The sequence below is a fragment of the Arachis stenosperma genome, chromosome 10 (assembly GCF_014773155.1).
Source record: "Arachis stenosperma cultivar V10309 chromosome 10, arast.V10309.gnm1.PFL2, whole genome shotgun sequence".
NCBI classification, from domain to species: Eukaryota; Viridiplantae; Streptophyta; class Magnoliopsida; order Fabales; family Fabaceae; genus Arachis; species Arachis stenosperma.
This window is the reverse complement of record NC_080386.1, coordinates 128,170,619-128,184,546: the sequence shown is the minus strand read 5'-3', so window position 1 is coordinate 128,184,546 and position 13,928 is coordinate 128,170,619. Positions and strand designations below refer to the sequence as shown.

Here is a 13,928-nt window from a genome sequence, read left to right as displayed (position 1 = left end):
ATTTGATATCGATCTCTTCTTATGAAAAATAAGGTGATTTTTGTCCAAAAATATAGACACTTTAACTCTCAATTTTTTTATATTGGAAAATATAATTTATTTGTGGGGTTTTATTTGTATTTTGAGGGAGAGTAGTTTAAACTTATACAATGTTCTTTTTAACAATATGATCAAGTGATCAACTATGATCACTGTTACCACCATTTTCTTTATCCTTGTCTTTATCATTTCTACTTCTACTCTATGTATCACTTCTATATATGTCTACTATTTTTGTTATGTAATTATACTTTATTATCATTGTTATATTGTCTATGGTCATCATCACCATTACCAATACCAATATCTTCGATATTAATGTTTTTTCTTTTGTTTCTTATTAAATGCTACTTTTTTCCTTTAAAATTTTTCGTATTACAATTACTTTTTTTATGATATTATTTTTAATAATGGTCTTTCTTCACTTAATTACCACAGATGAAGAAATGTTTTAAAAATAAACTTATTAATAATTTATAAGAATTTAAAATCTCTACGACATACAAATAAAATCCCACAAAACTAATTTTTATTACTATTTAATAGATTTTTAAATCATATTATCTCAAAATAAAAAATTTGAAGGCCAAAATATTGTTTACTTTAATTAAGGAGCTAATGCTTAGCAGTCTGCATAATAATTAGAGTTGGTTGGGAGTTACGGGATTCTACTATTCCGTGCAGTTCTTGTTAGCTTGTTGCCCCCAGTATAAAGAAAATATCCTCTATATATTCTTCTAATTATCATATCACCAAATCATTAATTCTTTCATTGATTCAGCTTCTGCAAATTCCAGTTCTTTTTCTGTCATTCAAAGCCAAACTGAGCAAAGTTTCATGTAGGTGCAATATTAAATTTTGATCAAAATTTACTACCTGGATACTATTATTAGTACTTGACTATGTGAATTGAGCTTATCATGAAAATTATGTGAGATTGGTTTTACTCACGTGGTGGTTTCATTAAATTCTGCTAGCTGTATTTCATGGGTGAGTAGGTGTGTTGGCCAGTTTCATTTATTATGCAGGTCTAGTTCCAGAGTTTCAATTGTTACTTTGGAGTACTAATAACTCCGTTTATGATAATGGGGTGAAAGAAACCTTTTTGCACCCACCCATTTTGTGCAACAAATGCTATTTTTATATGTGTTGGTTGATATGTTACCGACAGTGATTCCTGTGATGTTGGAGAATATTCAGAAACCAAAGTAACAAAATTGAAAAGTTGTGGCGGTTGTTATCAAATGGCTTTTTGAGTAAAAAGGACTTTGTTGTGTGTGTGTGTTTTTTTTTCCTTTGGAGATGCAAAGAAGATGGAGAAGAAAATAGAGATTGTGGAGTATAGGGAGAGGCTGGACAACACTCTTGCCTCACCTCATCTGACAAATTATCACATGCTCAAAAACCTTGTTCAGACTCAACTCTTGCATTCTTCAAAACAACAAGGTACTAAGAGCATTCCCTAGCCCTATTTGCTTTGTAATGATTGAATATTTATTAGTATTATTTTGTTTTGCTAATTATGATTTATTCCTATATTTGGTTGTTGCAGGAGATAGAGATAATTTAGTAGAGACCAAGACAGCAGAGGTATCTAACTTTCTTGATATGTTGAGGAGTGTTTCTGAATATAGTGAAGGGTCTAGTACAAGTACACCATCACGGACTGATTGGAAAGTATACTATCTACACTACAACTATGCTATATTTTTATTGTCCATTCTTTTAGATCTAGAACTTGAAATCAGTAATTTGCATTGTTGTAATTTTACTTCTTTAAACAGATAAAACAGGATAATGAAGAGTTCCGTGTTATGTATCGCGAAGGGCCGGAGGGAACTCCGTTTCATTCATTGCTAGCTGAAGGCTATGTAGATGGGCCTGTTGATGTTTGTGAGTTCCATAAGAACAACCAAAGTTCTTAGCATTGTGATTTTTTCAACATTGATGAATTCTTTTCTTTGTTACAGGTTTATGCCTTTCATGGGAGACACCTCTTTACAACAAATGGTAAGAATCATGGTACAATATGTGCTTTAGAATCTTGAATTTCTGTATAAGGTATCACTATTTTTCAGAAAAATGGCCCTTGGATGTTTCTGTACACCACAGAAATTATTTTGATTCTAAGTAATGTATGACTATGAAACTTTTGAGTCATACTTTTTAGCTGATATCCTATTCACAATTTCTATTTCTCAGGTGGCCTCATATTATTGTTCCAACCTTTAAAATTACTGCGGCCGAATGTTTGCAGAAGATCCAGATTGGGGAACAAGTATCACTAGTCAGGTTTGTCCTTGCAGCAATAAATTTCTTTTAATTTTCCTAAAATAGAGAAAAGAAGACAAAAGAAAATGCTTTATGTCATTCTTACATTGCTCTAAATTTTGGAAGAAAGGATGAAGCTTTCATGGCCGCTGTCGACAAGGGAGGCTATAGTGCACTATTATCTGTTTGAGTACTATCAAGATGACTTAGTAGTTGTTCTTTTGAATTCGGTATGCGCCTACACCCTTCTTTCTTTGTTTCTTCTTCTTGTCTTTTCTTTAAGGAAGTTATTTCCAATGTAGATCCAAGTTTCAAGAAATTTATGCTTAATGCTTATTGCTTAATTTGCTTTCAGGTTTCTGACTCAAAAAGCATCACTGGCTTCAACAGTGATGTAATTCCTGATGCCAAGGAAGCTGTGAGAATTGATGTAGTTGGAGGCTTTGCTTTGCAGAAGGTGACACCAGAAAGAAGTTACTTTAGGTGAGTTTTTAGTCAGTACTTAAGAAGTTACTCCAATGGAGGAAGCAAAAGACTTGGAAATTTTTTCTTTGTACCTGCATTCCATATGCTTAAGGTTTCTTTCTCTATGAAGCCTTGTGAAGCAGGTAATTGTGTTCATAAATTTTAGTAAAGAACTGCACTAAACTGCACAAATGCATTTTCATTGGTTCTCATGAGTGTTCAATCCTTGGTTTTGCATTTTGGTTGTTGTTTATGTGATCAGATATGTTTTGTTCTTTCTAAATTTTTGTAGGACAATAGCAAACCTGGATATAAAGCTGGATTTTGTACCTCCTTCCCTCATAAACTTCATTTCGAGGCAGCTCGTCGGCAGTGGTTTCAGACTTTATCAAAAGGTTGTGGATTTTTTTCCCTCTTTTTTCTTTCTTAGGCATTCCATCACTTTTGATTTTGAGGCATCTAACTAAGAATGACATCAACTCATCATACAATCATATTTTAAGTTCTTTAGTTATAAGACTGGATTCAGCTGATTTAATCTTTATGCATAGCACTGTTAACTTGTAATATTGTTATAGGCTGTGGCTTCAATGATGAAAAATGATGAACTTAGCAAGGTCTTGGAGGAACCATTGTATGTTAGAGTTCATCAAGCTCTTTATAGCAGCAATAGTGGACCAAATACTATGGAAGGGGAGGATCTTACCCAAGTTACAAGCTTTCATTCTGCTGATGATCTTATACAAAGTAAGCACGACGGCGGAGAAGATATACGCTGTCCGGATAGAGCTGATCAACATAGAAATAATTTCAATTCCGATGAGATTGTAGAGGTAGATAGCAAAGAGATTGTAGAAGCAGATAATAAAGAGATAGTACAAATTGAGGAGGAGGAGGAGGATAACAAGAAAGATCATGGCAACAGGAATGTATATATCAGTTCAGAAGTAAGACAGGCTCTAGAAACATTAGAGAAGGCTATTTCTGTGGTTAGAGAACATGGTTTTCAATTTCATTCCCTCTTGCCCTCTGCTACCTTTGCTATTGAAAAAGGAGGCACAGTTGATTCAAATTCTGCAAAACAAAATCCAGAAACCGAGGCTATCCAAGTACCAAACAGCAACATCCAGGGGGAAACTTCACAAGAAGAACCTGTGATTAACTCTGAAATCCCAAACTCAAGGTGATTATGTAAGCCAAGTTGTTAATCATGGATTATATGTATAATTATAACTGATGCCCTTAGTTTCTTTTGATGCTTAAGGCACACAGGAGCAAATGCTATCTTAAAAGAAGTAAACTATAATAAAGTAGTTCCAGCTTCACCTTCACCGGAGCAGAATCTTTCAAGATCAGTAATTGAAGCAAGCCACGTTGATTGGTATTCTTTCAAAGACAGGGAAATGCTGAACCATACAACACTTGATAACAAGCAATTAAACACAGCTACATTCCAAGATTTGTTGGCTTCAGATGATACAAAAAAGCCAAGCAGGAAGAAGAAACATCGATATTGTTGTTTCTTGCATTAGGGAATTACTTTATTTTCTTTTACTTGCTATGTGTATTCATCATCATAAGGTAGTGTGTGAATTCCGCTCGAGACAAAAGATTACTAGGACTAGTATTGTCTGTCATATATGTGATATGTAATATTAAATTGTTCTTTTTATGTTGCTTAATTTATATCTAAAATACATTTGGATGCACCCAATCCAAATGTTTGGGAGACAGTAATATTCGAAGGCCCTGCCAAAAAACTCTGCTTAATTAAATGTTGCACATTTAAACATAAATAAAAGAACTTAGTAGGCGATTTTCTTTGTTTTCACATAATTATGAATAAAATAAATATTATATTTTATTTATATGTATATGTATTTTTTAAAAAAATATATAATATTTATAATTAACGTCTCATTTACATTACCGATATATAAGAGCACAAGTGTTTCAAGTTTCAACTTTCAACTTTCAAAGGATAATAAGGTAACTCTACCAAAAAGAAAAGGATAATTGATTTTTAAACCCTAATTGCTTTGTACCGAAACCCTATTCTATACCGATCGATTGTATTGCAGAGAAGAGAAGAAACACACAAAGCCGAAGGGGGAAGAAGAAGAAAGGAGGAGGAAGAAGAAGATGGCTCGTAATGAAGAGAAGGCGCAGTCTATGCTGAACAGGTTCATCGCCCTCAAGGCAGAGGAGAAGAAGAAGCCCAAGGAGCGCCGTCCCTTTCTGGCCTCTGAATGCCGCGACCTCTCAGAAGCCGACAAGTGGCGCCAGCAGATCATGCGCGAGATCGGCCGCAAGGTCGCCGAGATCCAGAACGAAGGTCTCGGCGAGCATCGCCTCCGCGACCTCAACGACGAGATCAACAAACTCATACGCGAAAAGTCTCACTGGGAGCGCCGCATCGTCGAGCTCGGAGGCCCTAACTATGCCCGCCACTCTGCCAAGATGACTGACCTTGAAGGCAACATCGTCGACGTCCCTAATCCCGGCGGCCGCGGCCCTGGCTACCGCTACTTCGGCGCCGCCAAGAAGCTCCCCGGCGTTCGCGAGCTCTTCGAGAAGCCTCCTGAGCTTCGCAAGCGGCGCACTCGGTACGACATCTACAAGAGAATCGATGCCAGCTACTACGGTTACAGGGATGACGAGGACGGCGTGCTGGAGCGTCTCGAGGGACCTGCGGAGGAGAAGATGCGGCGCGAGGCGGCGGAGGAGTGGATGCGGCTGGAGGAGGTGAGGAAGGAGGCTCAAAAGAGTGTGAAGAGTGGGGAGGTGGCGATGGTAAGCGCGGCTGCGAGGGAGATCCTGCACGAGGAGGAGGAGGAGGTGGTGGAGGAAGAGAGGAGGGAGAGGGAGATGAGGGAGAGGGCAGAGGAGAAGGAGAGGGAATTCGTGGTGCACGTGCCGCTGCCGGATGAGAAGGAGATCGAGAAGATGGTTCTGGAGAAGAAGAAGATGGAGCTTCTCAGTAAGTATGCCAGTGAGGGTCTCTTGGAGGAACAAACTGAGGCTAAGGACATGCTTAACATTCATCGTTAGGGTTAGAAATTTACATGTTATAGCATCACCATCTAATTACTTATTGATTTAGCTGTTCTATGACAATTTTCCAATTCTATGAATGAGAAGGAAATTACAGAAGAGGATTTTATAGGAGAAGTTTTAACTCTCATGGATGAATTGCTAATGATTTTGTTGTTATCTATCTGGTGGTATGACTAAAAATGCTGTACATTAGTTAGAATACTGGCTTATTACATCATGTAAATGGCATATGCTGGTTATTTGCTTTTGCTTCCTTCTCTGTTTCACAAAGTGAAGATAAATTTATGCCATGCTGCTGCAAGTTCCTAGGCTGAAAACTTTCATTGTTTGGTCCTGTAAAGTGTTCATTTAGTTGTATTGCTATTGAAATCATGGAATGTTTTGGGTTGTGTAGTTTTTAGAGGCACGGTGCTTGTTTCACATAGAAAGAGATCATATGGAAGGCTTGGGATCATTCCATTTTTTATTTGTTTTTTTAACCTTCTGCTATGATAGAAAATTGGTGACGCTATCTCCACCTTAGTCAATTCAATCTAGATTGGCTATACATCCCCAAAGTCCATAGTGTAGTGCTTTAACTCGGAACTTAAGCTGTGTCATTATCTCCCTTATCACACACAATTATACTAATAGAGCATTTTGCATTAAAGGGAGCAACATGCATCTGTAACCATTTTTTAATCAGAACTTTTGGTGACTAATTAAGACATTTGCAACATTTTAATCAGAAAAGCTGAGCCCAGGGACAATCCTTGAGCAGGTGTGTGTCTATTTCTTCATTCTTACAACACATTCGGCATAATGTGATACAATTGAGTATAAATAAGGATTGTTTTTTTTTTTTTAAAGAATTCCTACTTGCATTGACCTGTGTATAAGGAAGTAGGAAATGATATAAAGAACAAGCTAAGAGAAGAGCTGAAGTTTCAAGGTAACCAAATATACAACACAACTAGATTCATAGATTTTTTTTTGTGGTGACTAACTAGATTCATAGATTATCACAATACTAAATGCTTAAACTCTTTTAAAAAAAGAATTATAAAAAAGAAAAAGAAAAATGCAGTGGCAGAGAAAAAAGAAAATAAATAAGTATTGAAAGTGTTTGGTGTTTAGGTTTTTAAACTGCCGCCTGTATAATTGCTGGGTTGCTGGTTAATTACCCAAACAATTATTCCTTTTATTGTCCTTTTTACTTCTTAACTATTTTTTAAAAAATATTTATATTGGTTATATCAATAGAATTTACCATATATGATATTTATTGTGTATGTCATTATTTCTGTTAACCATTTTTAACATCACTTCTAAAATCTTCAAAACCACAAATAGGATTAATAAAACCACTGAAAACAACAATAATATTTATCTCAAAATTTTGAACAAAAATAAAACTTACTCTAATAATGTAATAAATGTAATCCTCATCATCACTGAATCTTATGGAATACTCTGAATAAAGTTCTAACTAATAAAAAAAATTATATCTCGGCATTTATTTTATGAAGGACAATATAACTCTGTTAATGTTTTTAAAATAAAAATATAATTTTGTTGTTTAAACTTTAAAATAACGAAGTGCATCTGAATTCTGAAATAAGAACTCTGCTGCTCTACCAAAAAGAGAAGGTAATCTTCTGACTCACAAAATATTTGCTCTTCAGTTGAACATTTTAACCTTTAAGAGTTTGAACCTCTATCAACTCAGATCCAATTTCTACAAACAACTTGGATAAACACTTCGAAACAAATATAAGAAATAAGTTGATCTTATTTCTTATTTATTATTTTTAAGAATTTATCTATTTTGTATTTTGAAGGTATATGATAAGTTTATAAACTAATAAAGTTTTTGTTAAAAATATAAAAAATATAAGTTTTTAATGTATTTATTTTGTATTTATTAATAAAAATATTTAAAAAATTTTTATTAATAGTAAATTTATCATGTGTCTTAGTTAAACCCTATTTTTAATACCAAATTTAAAAAGTATATAAAAAATGAATAATGTTATATATCTAAGTCTTTTTATAAATAAAGTCTAACTAAATTAAATAATAAGATTTAAAATAGTATTAGTCGTCATAATTGATTTTTATTATGTTAGGCCAATTTAGTTAAACTAAATTAATAAAAAGACTTAGATGTATAGTATTATTTATAAAGAATTGTGGAGCTAGGGGTGTTCAAATCAAAACCGATCCAAATTAAATCGCTCATCCAATCCAATTCAAACAAAAAATCGATTAAAACTGCACTAGTTCGAATTTGATTAGATTCTATTTTTTGCAAACTGTTGAATCGGATCGGATTTCATATATACTTTTCATAACCGATCCAATTATATTTACAATTATATTTATAACATGTTCAACTTTTTATACATTTTTATATTATTCATGTATTATTATTATTTAATAAATATTTTATATTCAAAATGTTATTTATTTATTTATTTATTTTAACTAATTTATAATTTTATTTCTATTGTTATGTTATCGTTGGTTTTTTAAAATATTATTAAGACTTGTTATGTTATTGTTGATTATTTAAAATTTAATGTTGAGATATGTTATATGTATTTAATTTTTTTAATTTATAAAATCGTAAATTCAATTTAATCTAAACTACTTAAAATTAGATCGGATCAAATCGAATTTTTTAAAAAAAATAATCTAATCTAAATTATATCACAAATAAAATTTATATTTAAATTCAAATGAATTTTTAACTCAAAATCAATCCACTCCCTTGATAAACACCCTATGTGCAGCTAAGGGCTAACATAACATTTGAAAACTTTCCCATAACATTAGCCTCTTTATTTCCTTTCAATTTTGCGGAAAAAAAAAATACAACCCACTAAGGCCTAAGGCCTAAGCTATGGCAGCTTCCAGAACTAGAAGACACGTGGACACATGTGCTTGCAAAGAAAGAAACCGCCCCAACGACACAGCAATAAAAGCCGTGAACCCGGTCTTCAACACAGTGCCACAAACCAGAGACGCGACGAACCTTCTCATTCTATCTGTAATCTGAAGCTGTTCGACAGAGAAAAATGGGATGGGTCTGGAGGGACGACGACAACGGCGATAACGGCAACGTAGACGCCAACAGCAGCAGTTCCGTGGCCGTCGGCGAGCAATGCTCCACCCGTAGAATCGTGAGATCGCAGTGCAAAACTGAAGAGGTCGAGCCGGGAAAGTTCATCAAAAAGTGCGAGAAAACCGAAGAGCTTTTCAGGGATTGCGTCGGAAAGTAAGCGATTTTACCCCTTTTCCATCTCTTGTTATCCTAATTTAGCACGTAGCTTGCCTCTATTTAGGTTTGCGTTTTCTGTTTATTATTGTTATTTTTTGTTAAAAAGAAATGGTGCAAGAGCTGAAATCTTGGTTTTGATAGATTCATTTGGAGGTACTTTAAGTAAAGCTATAACAAGGTGCCATTGCTCTATGATTTATGAATTGATTAGGTATTAAACAGTTACTGCAGCAGGTTATATGCTATTGCTATGAATATTGTCAAGTTAGTTGCATTTTATTCTTAGGAGTTAGGATACACTTCCTGGATTTCTTTTCCCGTTCCATTTGCTAATTTCATGAATGTTTTGAAATTAATATTTGGAATTCGAAATAGTTGAGAGAAAAGTTTTGTTTAGATATATAGTTGTCTCAGTTTGATGAAAATTGATTAAATTGCTGTCAGAAAAACTTTAGCTCTACCCTAGCAGAATTCAAAAGGGGCTATGTATTTGAGGGCGTGAGTTTTCTTGCAACTAGGCTTGTATACTGGATTCCTTCCTTTTCTTGCTGACACGTGTTTATGATCACATTACAGCAAGAATGTTCATTAAGTAGGCCTTTGTTATGCATCATCCATTTTCTCAATCTTTTTTCTTTTCAAATATTTGCCCTTGGGGCTAGACAGCTATCTGACACAACATTCTGTGTTATATTACACTGTTATGAATGTTTCAGAAGTGGATAAACTGTAGTAAGCACGGGTTCGGATTAGCTTTAAAAAGTCTTTTTTTTTTTTTTAATATTATCTTTCTAAGATATAATCTGTAGTATGGTTATCGAATCTCATATTTGGAAGTTTGAATTGTGTGATCCAAGTTGATTCAGTCCTTCACAATTCAAATCACCTAAGTGACTCGTAAAATTTCTCTAATCGTGGTTTGCATCTTCCTCTTGGGAAAATTAGTATTTATGTGAATCTTATATTTGGGATTTGTTTCATGACTTGGTGGTCCAGCAATTGATATATATCTCTGAAAATTGAACTTGTGAAGAGCCTTCTCTCAAACTTGTCTATATAGATGAAGTTGTTGATGTCTATTACCTGTGGATGTTGTTTGGCATGACAGCATCTAAAGCAATTCATTTCAAGCACGAGAACCACATTTGGCCTTGTTACTATACACCAATCGATGGATGATATTTGATGATACAGAACATGAATTATAAAGCTGTGCTAATTTGGTTCACCTTTGGTCTAGTTGCTCCAGAGAGTTTACCCTTGAAGCATGGACAGTGCTTACCAATAAAGTATAGATCAAACTTAGTTTCTGATCATTTAGTTCTGCACAAGCTTCTAGAGTTGTTCCATTTACATTGAATTGTTGTATGAACAGCATTTCACAGTTTCATGCTTCATAGATTGATTGGTATTTTCTGGCATTAGGTTCTTGTTACTGACTCTTGACAACTCTTGACAACCTGGCTGGTTAATTTTTATCTCACTTCTTCTTTCCAATTTGTCAGGCCTGTTGAAGTGGTGCAATCAAACAAAGAATATACGGAAGAGGATGTCACGGACGAGGTTCTAAGAGGAGGGCGGTTTGTTTCTTCAGACCGTGGTGTCAGTGGTGTGTTTGACTTCCCTGATATTGAACACATGGAACGAAGCATCTTTGGTGGTATTGAAGACATGGAACGAAGCATCTTTGGTGGTCTCAGTCGTTTCTTTGGAGCAGCTGAAGAAATGAAGAACGGTTTATTTGATGTGTTTGCTAACACTCCAGGCATACTTGATGGAGAGTCGTCATCTTCATCATCTTATAGACGAGGCATACCTATTGAAGAGCATAATCACGGGCAAGAAGCTCACGCTAAACCCAAGGATAAGGAATCAACGGAAACTGATTTTGCTGCAATGGCTAAAGACGTTTAAAGGACTAGAGTGAAGCCATTCCACCTTACATTGAAATGTTCTGGATAGATATATATATGGTTCTGTATTAGATTTTGAAATCCTGTGTCTTTCCATTAATAATACTAACAAGAGGACAGTAGGCTTCCTCTTTTCGCATTCAATATTGGTTATGGCAATGCGAATGGCTAAGCAATTCACTTTTCAACCATGTTCTGAGTGGATGCATTCAAAGAGCTCTAGCCTCTATTGTTCTTTGAATTTTTCATTAGTTAAACATGAGAAAATACACCTTAGGATTGTCATATCGTGAAAGCTGTTCTATTTAGTATAGTAATGAATTCCTGGATTAAATCATGGCACCTAAAAACGAGTGGATTATAAATGCTGCGCACGTGCCAATGATAATATGATGAAATGGTTTGACTCTTGACCTGTTAGTGGACTTCTTGGTGGGTCGAAATCGATTGCTTTGATCCGCAAAGGAAATGCACGTTCTGTTTAGACTTGTTTGGTAAAGCTTTTTATTTTCGAAAGTAGCTTGTGAAAACTATCTTTTAAAAGACAACTTTTAAAATTTGCAGTACTTCTGTTTGATAAAATTATGTTAAAAATATTTTTTAATAAGCACAAGCATTATAATTGTGCTTGGTAAAACAGCTTTTAAAAATTAAAAAAAAATTATAATAAACATATTTATAATGAAGAATAATTTTTTTCCAAATTTTAGAGACCAATGATTTAAATATTTATTTGATTTACTCTCTATATTAATATAAATAGAGTTATCATTAGTCAATACTCAATAATAAAATTTGTATGTAATCCAATGTTAGTACGTCTATTACCCATCTATATATATTAACTCACTTTTACAAATCACAGAAAATAAGACACATATCTCAAATATAATTATATATCTATATTTACATATGTATATATGTTGTTATTATAATTTTGACTAATGTTTTTCAAGTTGGAGTACAAAAATTTTATGATTGGTTTCTATAAATCAGGTCTCCATCACGAGAAAAACAAACATCTACTAAAAAATACAAAAATAACACTCAAAAAATAATATAAATAGATAGAAGTTCATACCTAATATGTGATAGAAATGTATTTGTGTTGAAATTGTGAAGATTAAGTTAAAAAATAAAAAATATATGAAGAATTTCTTATAATCTGTGAATGTTAGGTTGAGAAATTAGAAATATATGAGTATTTTAATAACAATATATTGGCGAAAAATATGTGTGGTAAAATTTAGTATTAATAATGGTAATTTTAAATATTTATTATATTATATATTTTTTAATTTTGATAAGCACCAGCCAATTTTAAAAAACTCCCTCTTAGGTACTTTTAAAAGCACCCCTAACTTTTAAACTTAAACTTTTTAATTTATCAAAAACAAAATAAAGTACTTATAATTTTAAAAAGTACAAATACCTCTTAAAAAAACAGACCCAGCCTTAGCTCTAATTTAGTGCGGCACAACTACCTATCTTTTCTCTTATCCCCTATACCTCAATTTCCCCAGGGTAATCATACCTTTTTTTAGAATATAGTTTTTTCAGTTAATTCTGATTGTTAATGGCTTAACTATTGAATATTTCAAGAGCACTTGTTAAGTTAGTGATTTTTTTTTTTCATTTTCATTTCTAGATACATACTTTAGAAACGATATCCACGTATATGATACAAAATTACAAAGCGTGTTGGCTCATTCGTTCGGCTTATCAAGATCAAGATACACTTAAATAACAATAGAACATGTTGACAAGTATTGAGGTTGTTTTAATATCAACTTGCATCTGCTGGTGCTGAACGGTTCACTAATGAATGCATAAGTTTTCAACTAAATTAAATATTTTAACCTACGATATGGATTTGTCAAGTTTATTATTATATATTTTAATTGATCAAATTAAATGTTAATGATCAAGCTAAAGTTTAGAGGAATGAAACTGGGGTAGAGAGACACTTCTATAGTCCAGCTTTATGATATTTAGTCACAAAAAAAAGTTTAATTACTTTGTTGGTCTTATAGTTTCGTAAAATTTTTAATTAGGTCCTTATATTTTTTTTCTTTTTAATTGGGTCCATGTATTAAAATTTTTTTTTCAATTAGGTCTCTCTTAGCAGTAATTGGTTTAATTTTATAGGAACCCAACAAAAAAAAATTGATGTAGAGACCTAAATAAAAGAAAAAAAAAAGTATAGGAACCCAATTAAAAAAAATTGGTACAAGAATTTAATTAAAAAGAAAAAAAGTATAGAGACCTAATTAAAAATTTTGCAAAATTATAAGAACAGAGTAATTAAACCCAAAAAATTAGATAATATTATTTGACGTTAAATAATAGTTATCCATAAAAATATATATACACGGGTGGGGTAGGTTTGAATTTGAATACTTCTCTTCTCAAACATACTTCCACGAAGTTCACTCTTACTGACTGCTAGGGATGGAACGAAGTAGGCCAATTATAACTAAACAAAGGGTTCTAGAAGGACATAACTCACTGGTATTAATAGGATCATGGTTGGTGGTTTAACCTTTTGTTTTAAAACATCCTAGATTCTTGAGACACACAGATGACATTTCTCATTTGCACATAAATGCGTAACTAGAAGAAACTAAATATTTAATAAATTATTTTACAAGTAACTATGAAGTATCTCATACTATAAAATATTAAAATAAATGCAAGGTTAAGTTGCTAAGATACGCATAAGTGAGGGTATGACCTTTGTTTATGAAGCAGACAATAGAAGAATACCCTAAAACAATACAACTTCTTGCCCGTGTTTCTTTCCTTGTTGGAATAGCATGTATGTAATACTTGGAGAAAGAACCAAAGTTGTAGCGAATAAATAATTAAAAGATAGGGAAGGTAGGAGAAAGCTAGTAAGGAATTAAACTAATTTCACTTAA

General features: G+C 33.2%; 3 protein-coding genes across 5 annotated transcripts; all 3 read left to right on the top strand.

The window, feature by feature from the left end:
• Nucleotides 1–753: 753 nt before the first annotated feature.
• On the top strand, nucleotides 754–4,558 carry LOC130956083 (uncharacterized). Of its 3 annotated transcripts, none has more exons than XM_057883113.1 (11): nucleotides 754–878; nucleotides 1,353–1,485; nucleotides 1,592–1,716; nucleotides 1,824–1,932; nucleotides 2,010–2,049; nucleotides 2,242–2,331; nucleotides 2,441–2,540; nucleotides 2,666–2,793; nucleotides 3,068–3,170; nucleotides 3,354–3,958; nucleotides 4,040–4,558. In XM_057883113.1, the coding sequence occupies exons 2-11, from the start codon at nucleotides 1,353–1,355 to the stop codon at nucleotides 4,305–4,307; spliced, it is 1,701 nt and encodes a 566-aa protein (XP_057739096.1). In that variant the 5' UTR covers nucleotides 754–878; the 3' UTR covers nucleotides 4,308–4,558. The 3 variants fall into 3 exon arrangements, with proteins under 3 accessions (XP_057739096.1, XP_057739095.1, XP_057739094.1); XM_057883112.1 differs by having other exon boundaries at nucleotides 790–878; nucleotides 1,342–1,485; XM_057883111.1 differs by having other exon boundaries at nucleotides 798–878; nucleotides 1,350–1,485.
• A 205-nt stretch (nucleotides 4,559–4,763) lies between these two features.
• On the top strand, nucleotides 4,764–6,670 carry LOC130956085 (uncharacterized). The gene has a single exon (XM_057883114.1). The coding sequence runs from the start codon at nucleotides 4,918–4,920 to the stop codon at nucleotides 5,824–5,826; it is 909 nt and encodes a 302-aa protein (XP_057739097.1). The 5' UTR covers nucleotides 4,764–4,917; the 3' UTR covers nucleotides 5,827–6,670.
• Nucleotides 6,671–8,715: 2,045 nt separating this feature from the next.
• On the top strand, nucleotides 8,716–11,151 carry LOC130954492 (fra a 1-associated protein). Its single transcript, XM_057881239.1, has 2 exons — nucleotides 8,716–9,091; nucleotides 10,600–11,151. Exons 1-2 carry the CDS (start codon nucleotides 8,892–8,894, stop codon nucleotides 11,006–11,008), a joined length of 609 nt encoding a protein of 202 aa, XP_057737222.1. The 5' UTR covers nucleotides 8,716–8,891; the 3' UTR covers nucleotides 11,009–11,151.
• Nucleotides 11,152–13,928: the final 2,777 nt, after the last annotated feature.

Bases quoted from the DNA above. Each gene is read 5' to 3' on its own strand.
- LOC130954492 (XM_057881239.1), top strand. From the start codon at position 8,892: ATGGGATGGGTCTGGAGGGACGACGACAACGGCGATAACGGCAACGTA. The intron at 9,092-10,599 runs GTAAGCGATTTT...CCAATTTGTCAG, and splicing joins TTCAGGGATTGCGTCGGAAA to GCCTGTTGAAGTGGTGCAAT.
- LOC130956085 (XM_057883114.1), top strand. From the start codon at position 4,918: ATGGCTCGTAATGAAGAGAAGGCGCAGTCTATGCTGAACAGGTTCATC.
- LOC130956083 (XM_057883113.1), top strand. From the start codon at position 1,353: ATGGAGAAGAAAATAGAGATTGTGGAGTATAGGGAGAGGCTGGACAAC. The intron at 1,717-1,823 runs GTATACTATCTA...TTCTTTAAACAG, and splicing joins CATCACGGACTGATTGGAAA to ATAAAACAGGATAATGAAGA. The intron at 2,050-2,241 runs GTAAGAATCATG...TCTATTTCTCAG, and splicing joins ACACCTCTTTACAACAAATG to GTGGCCTCATATTATTGTTC.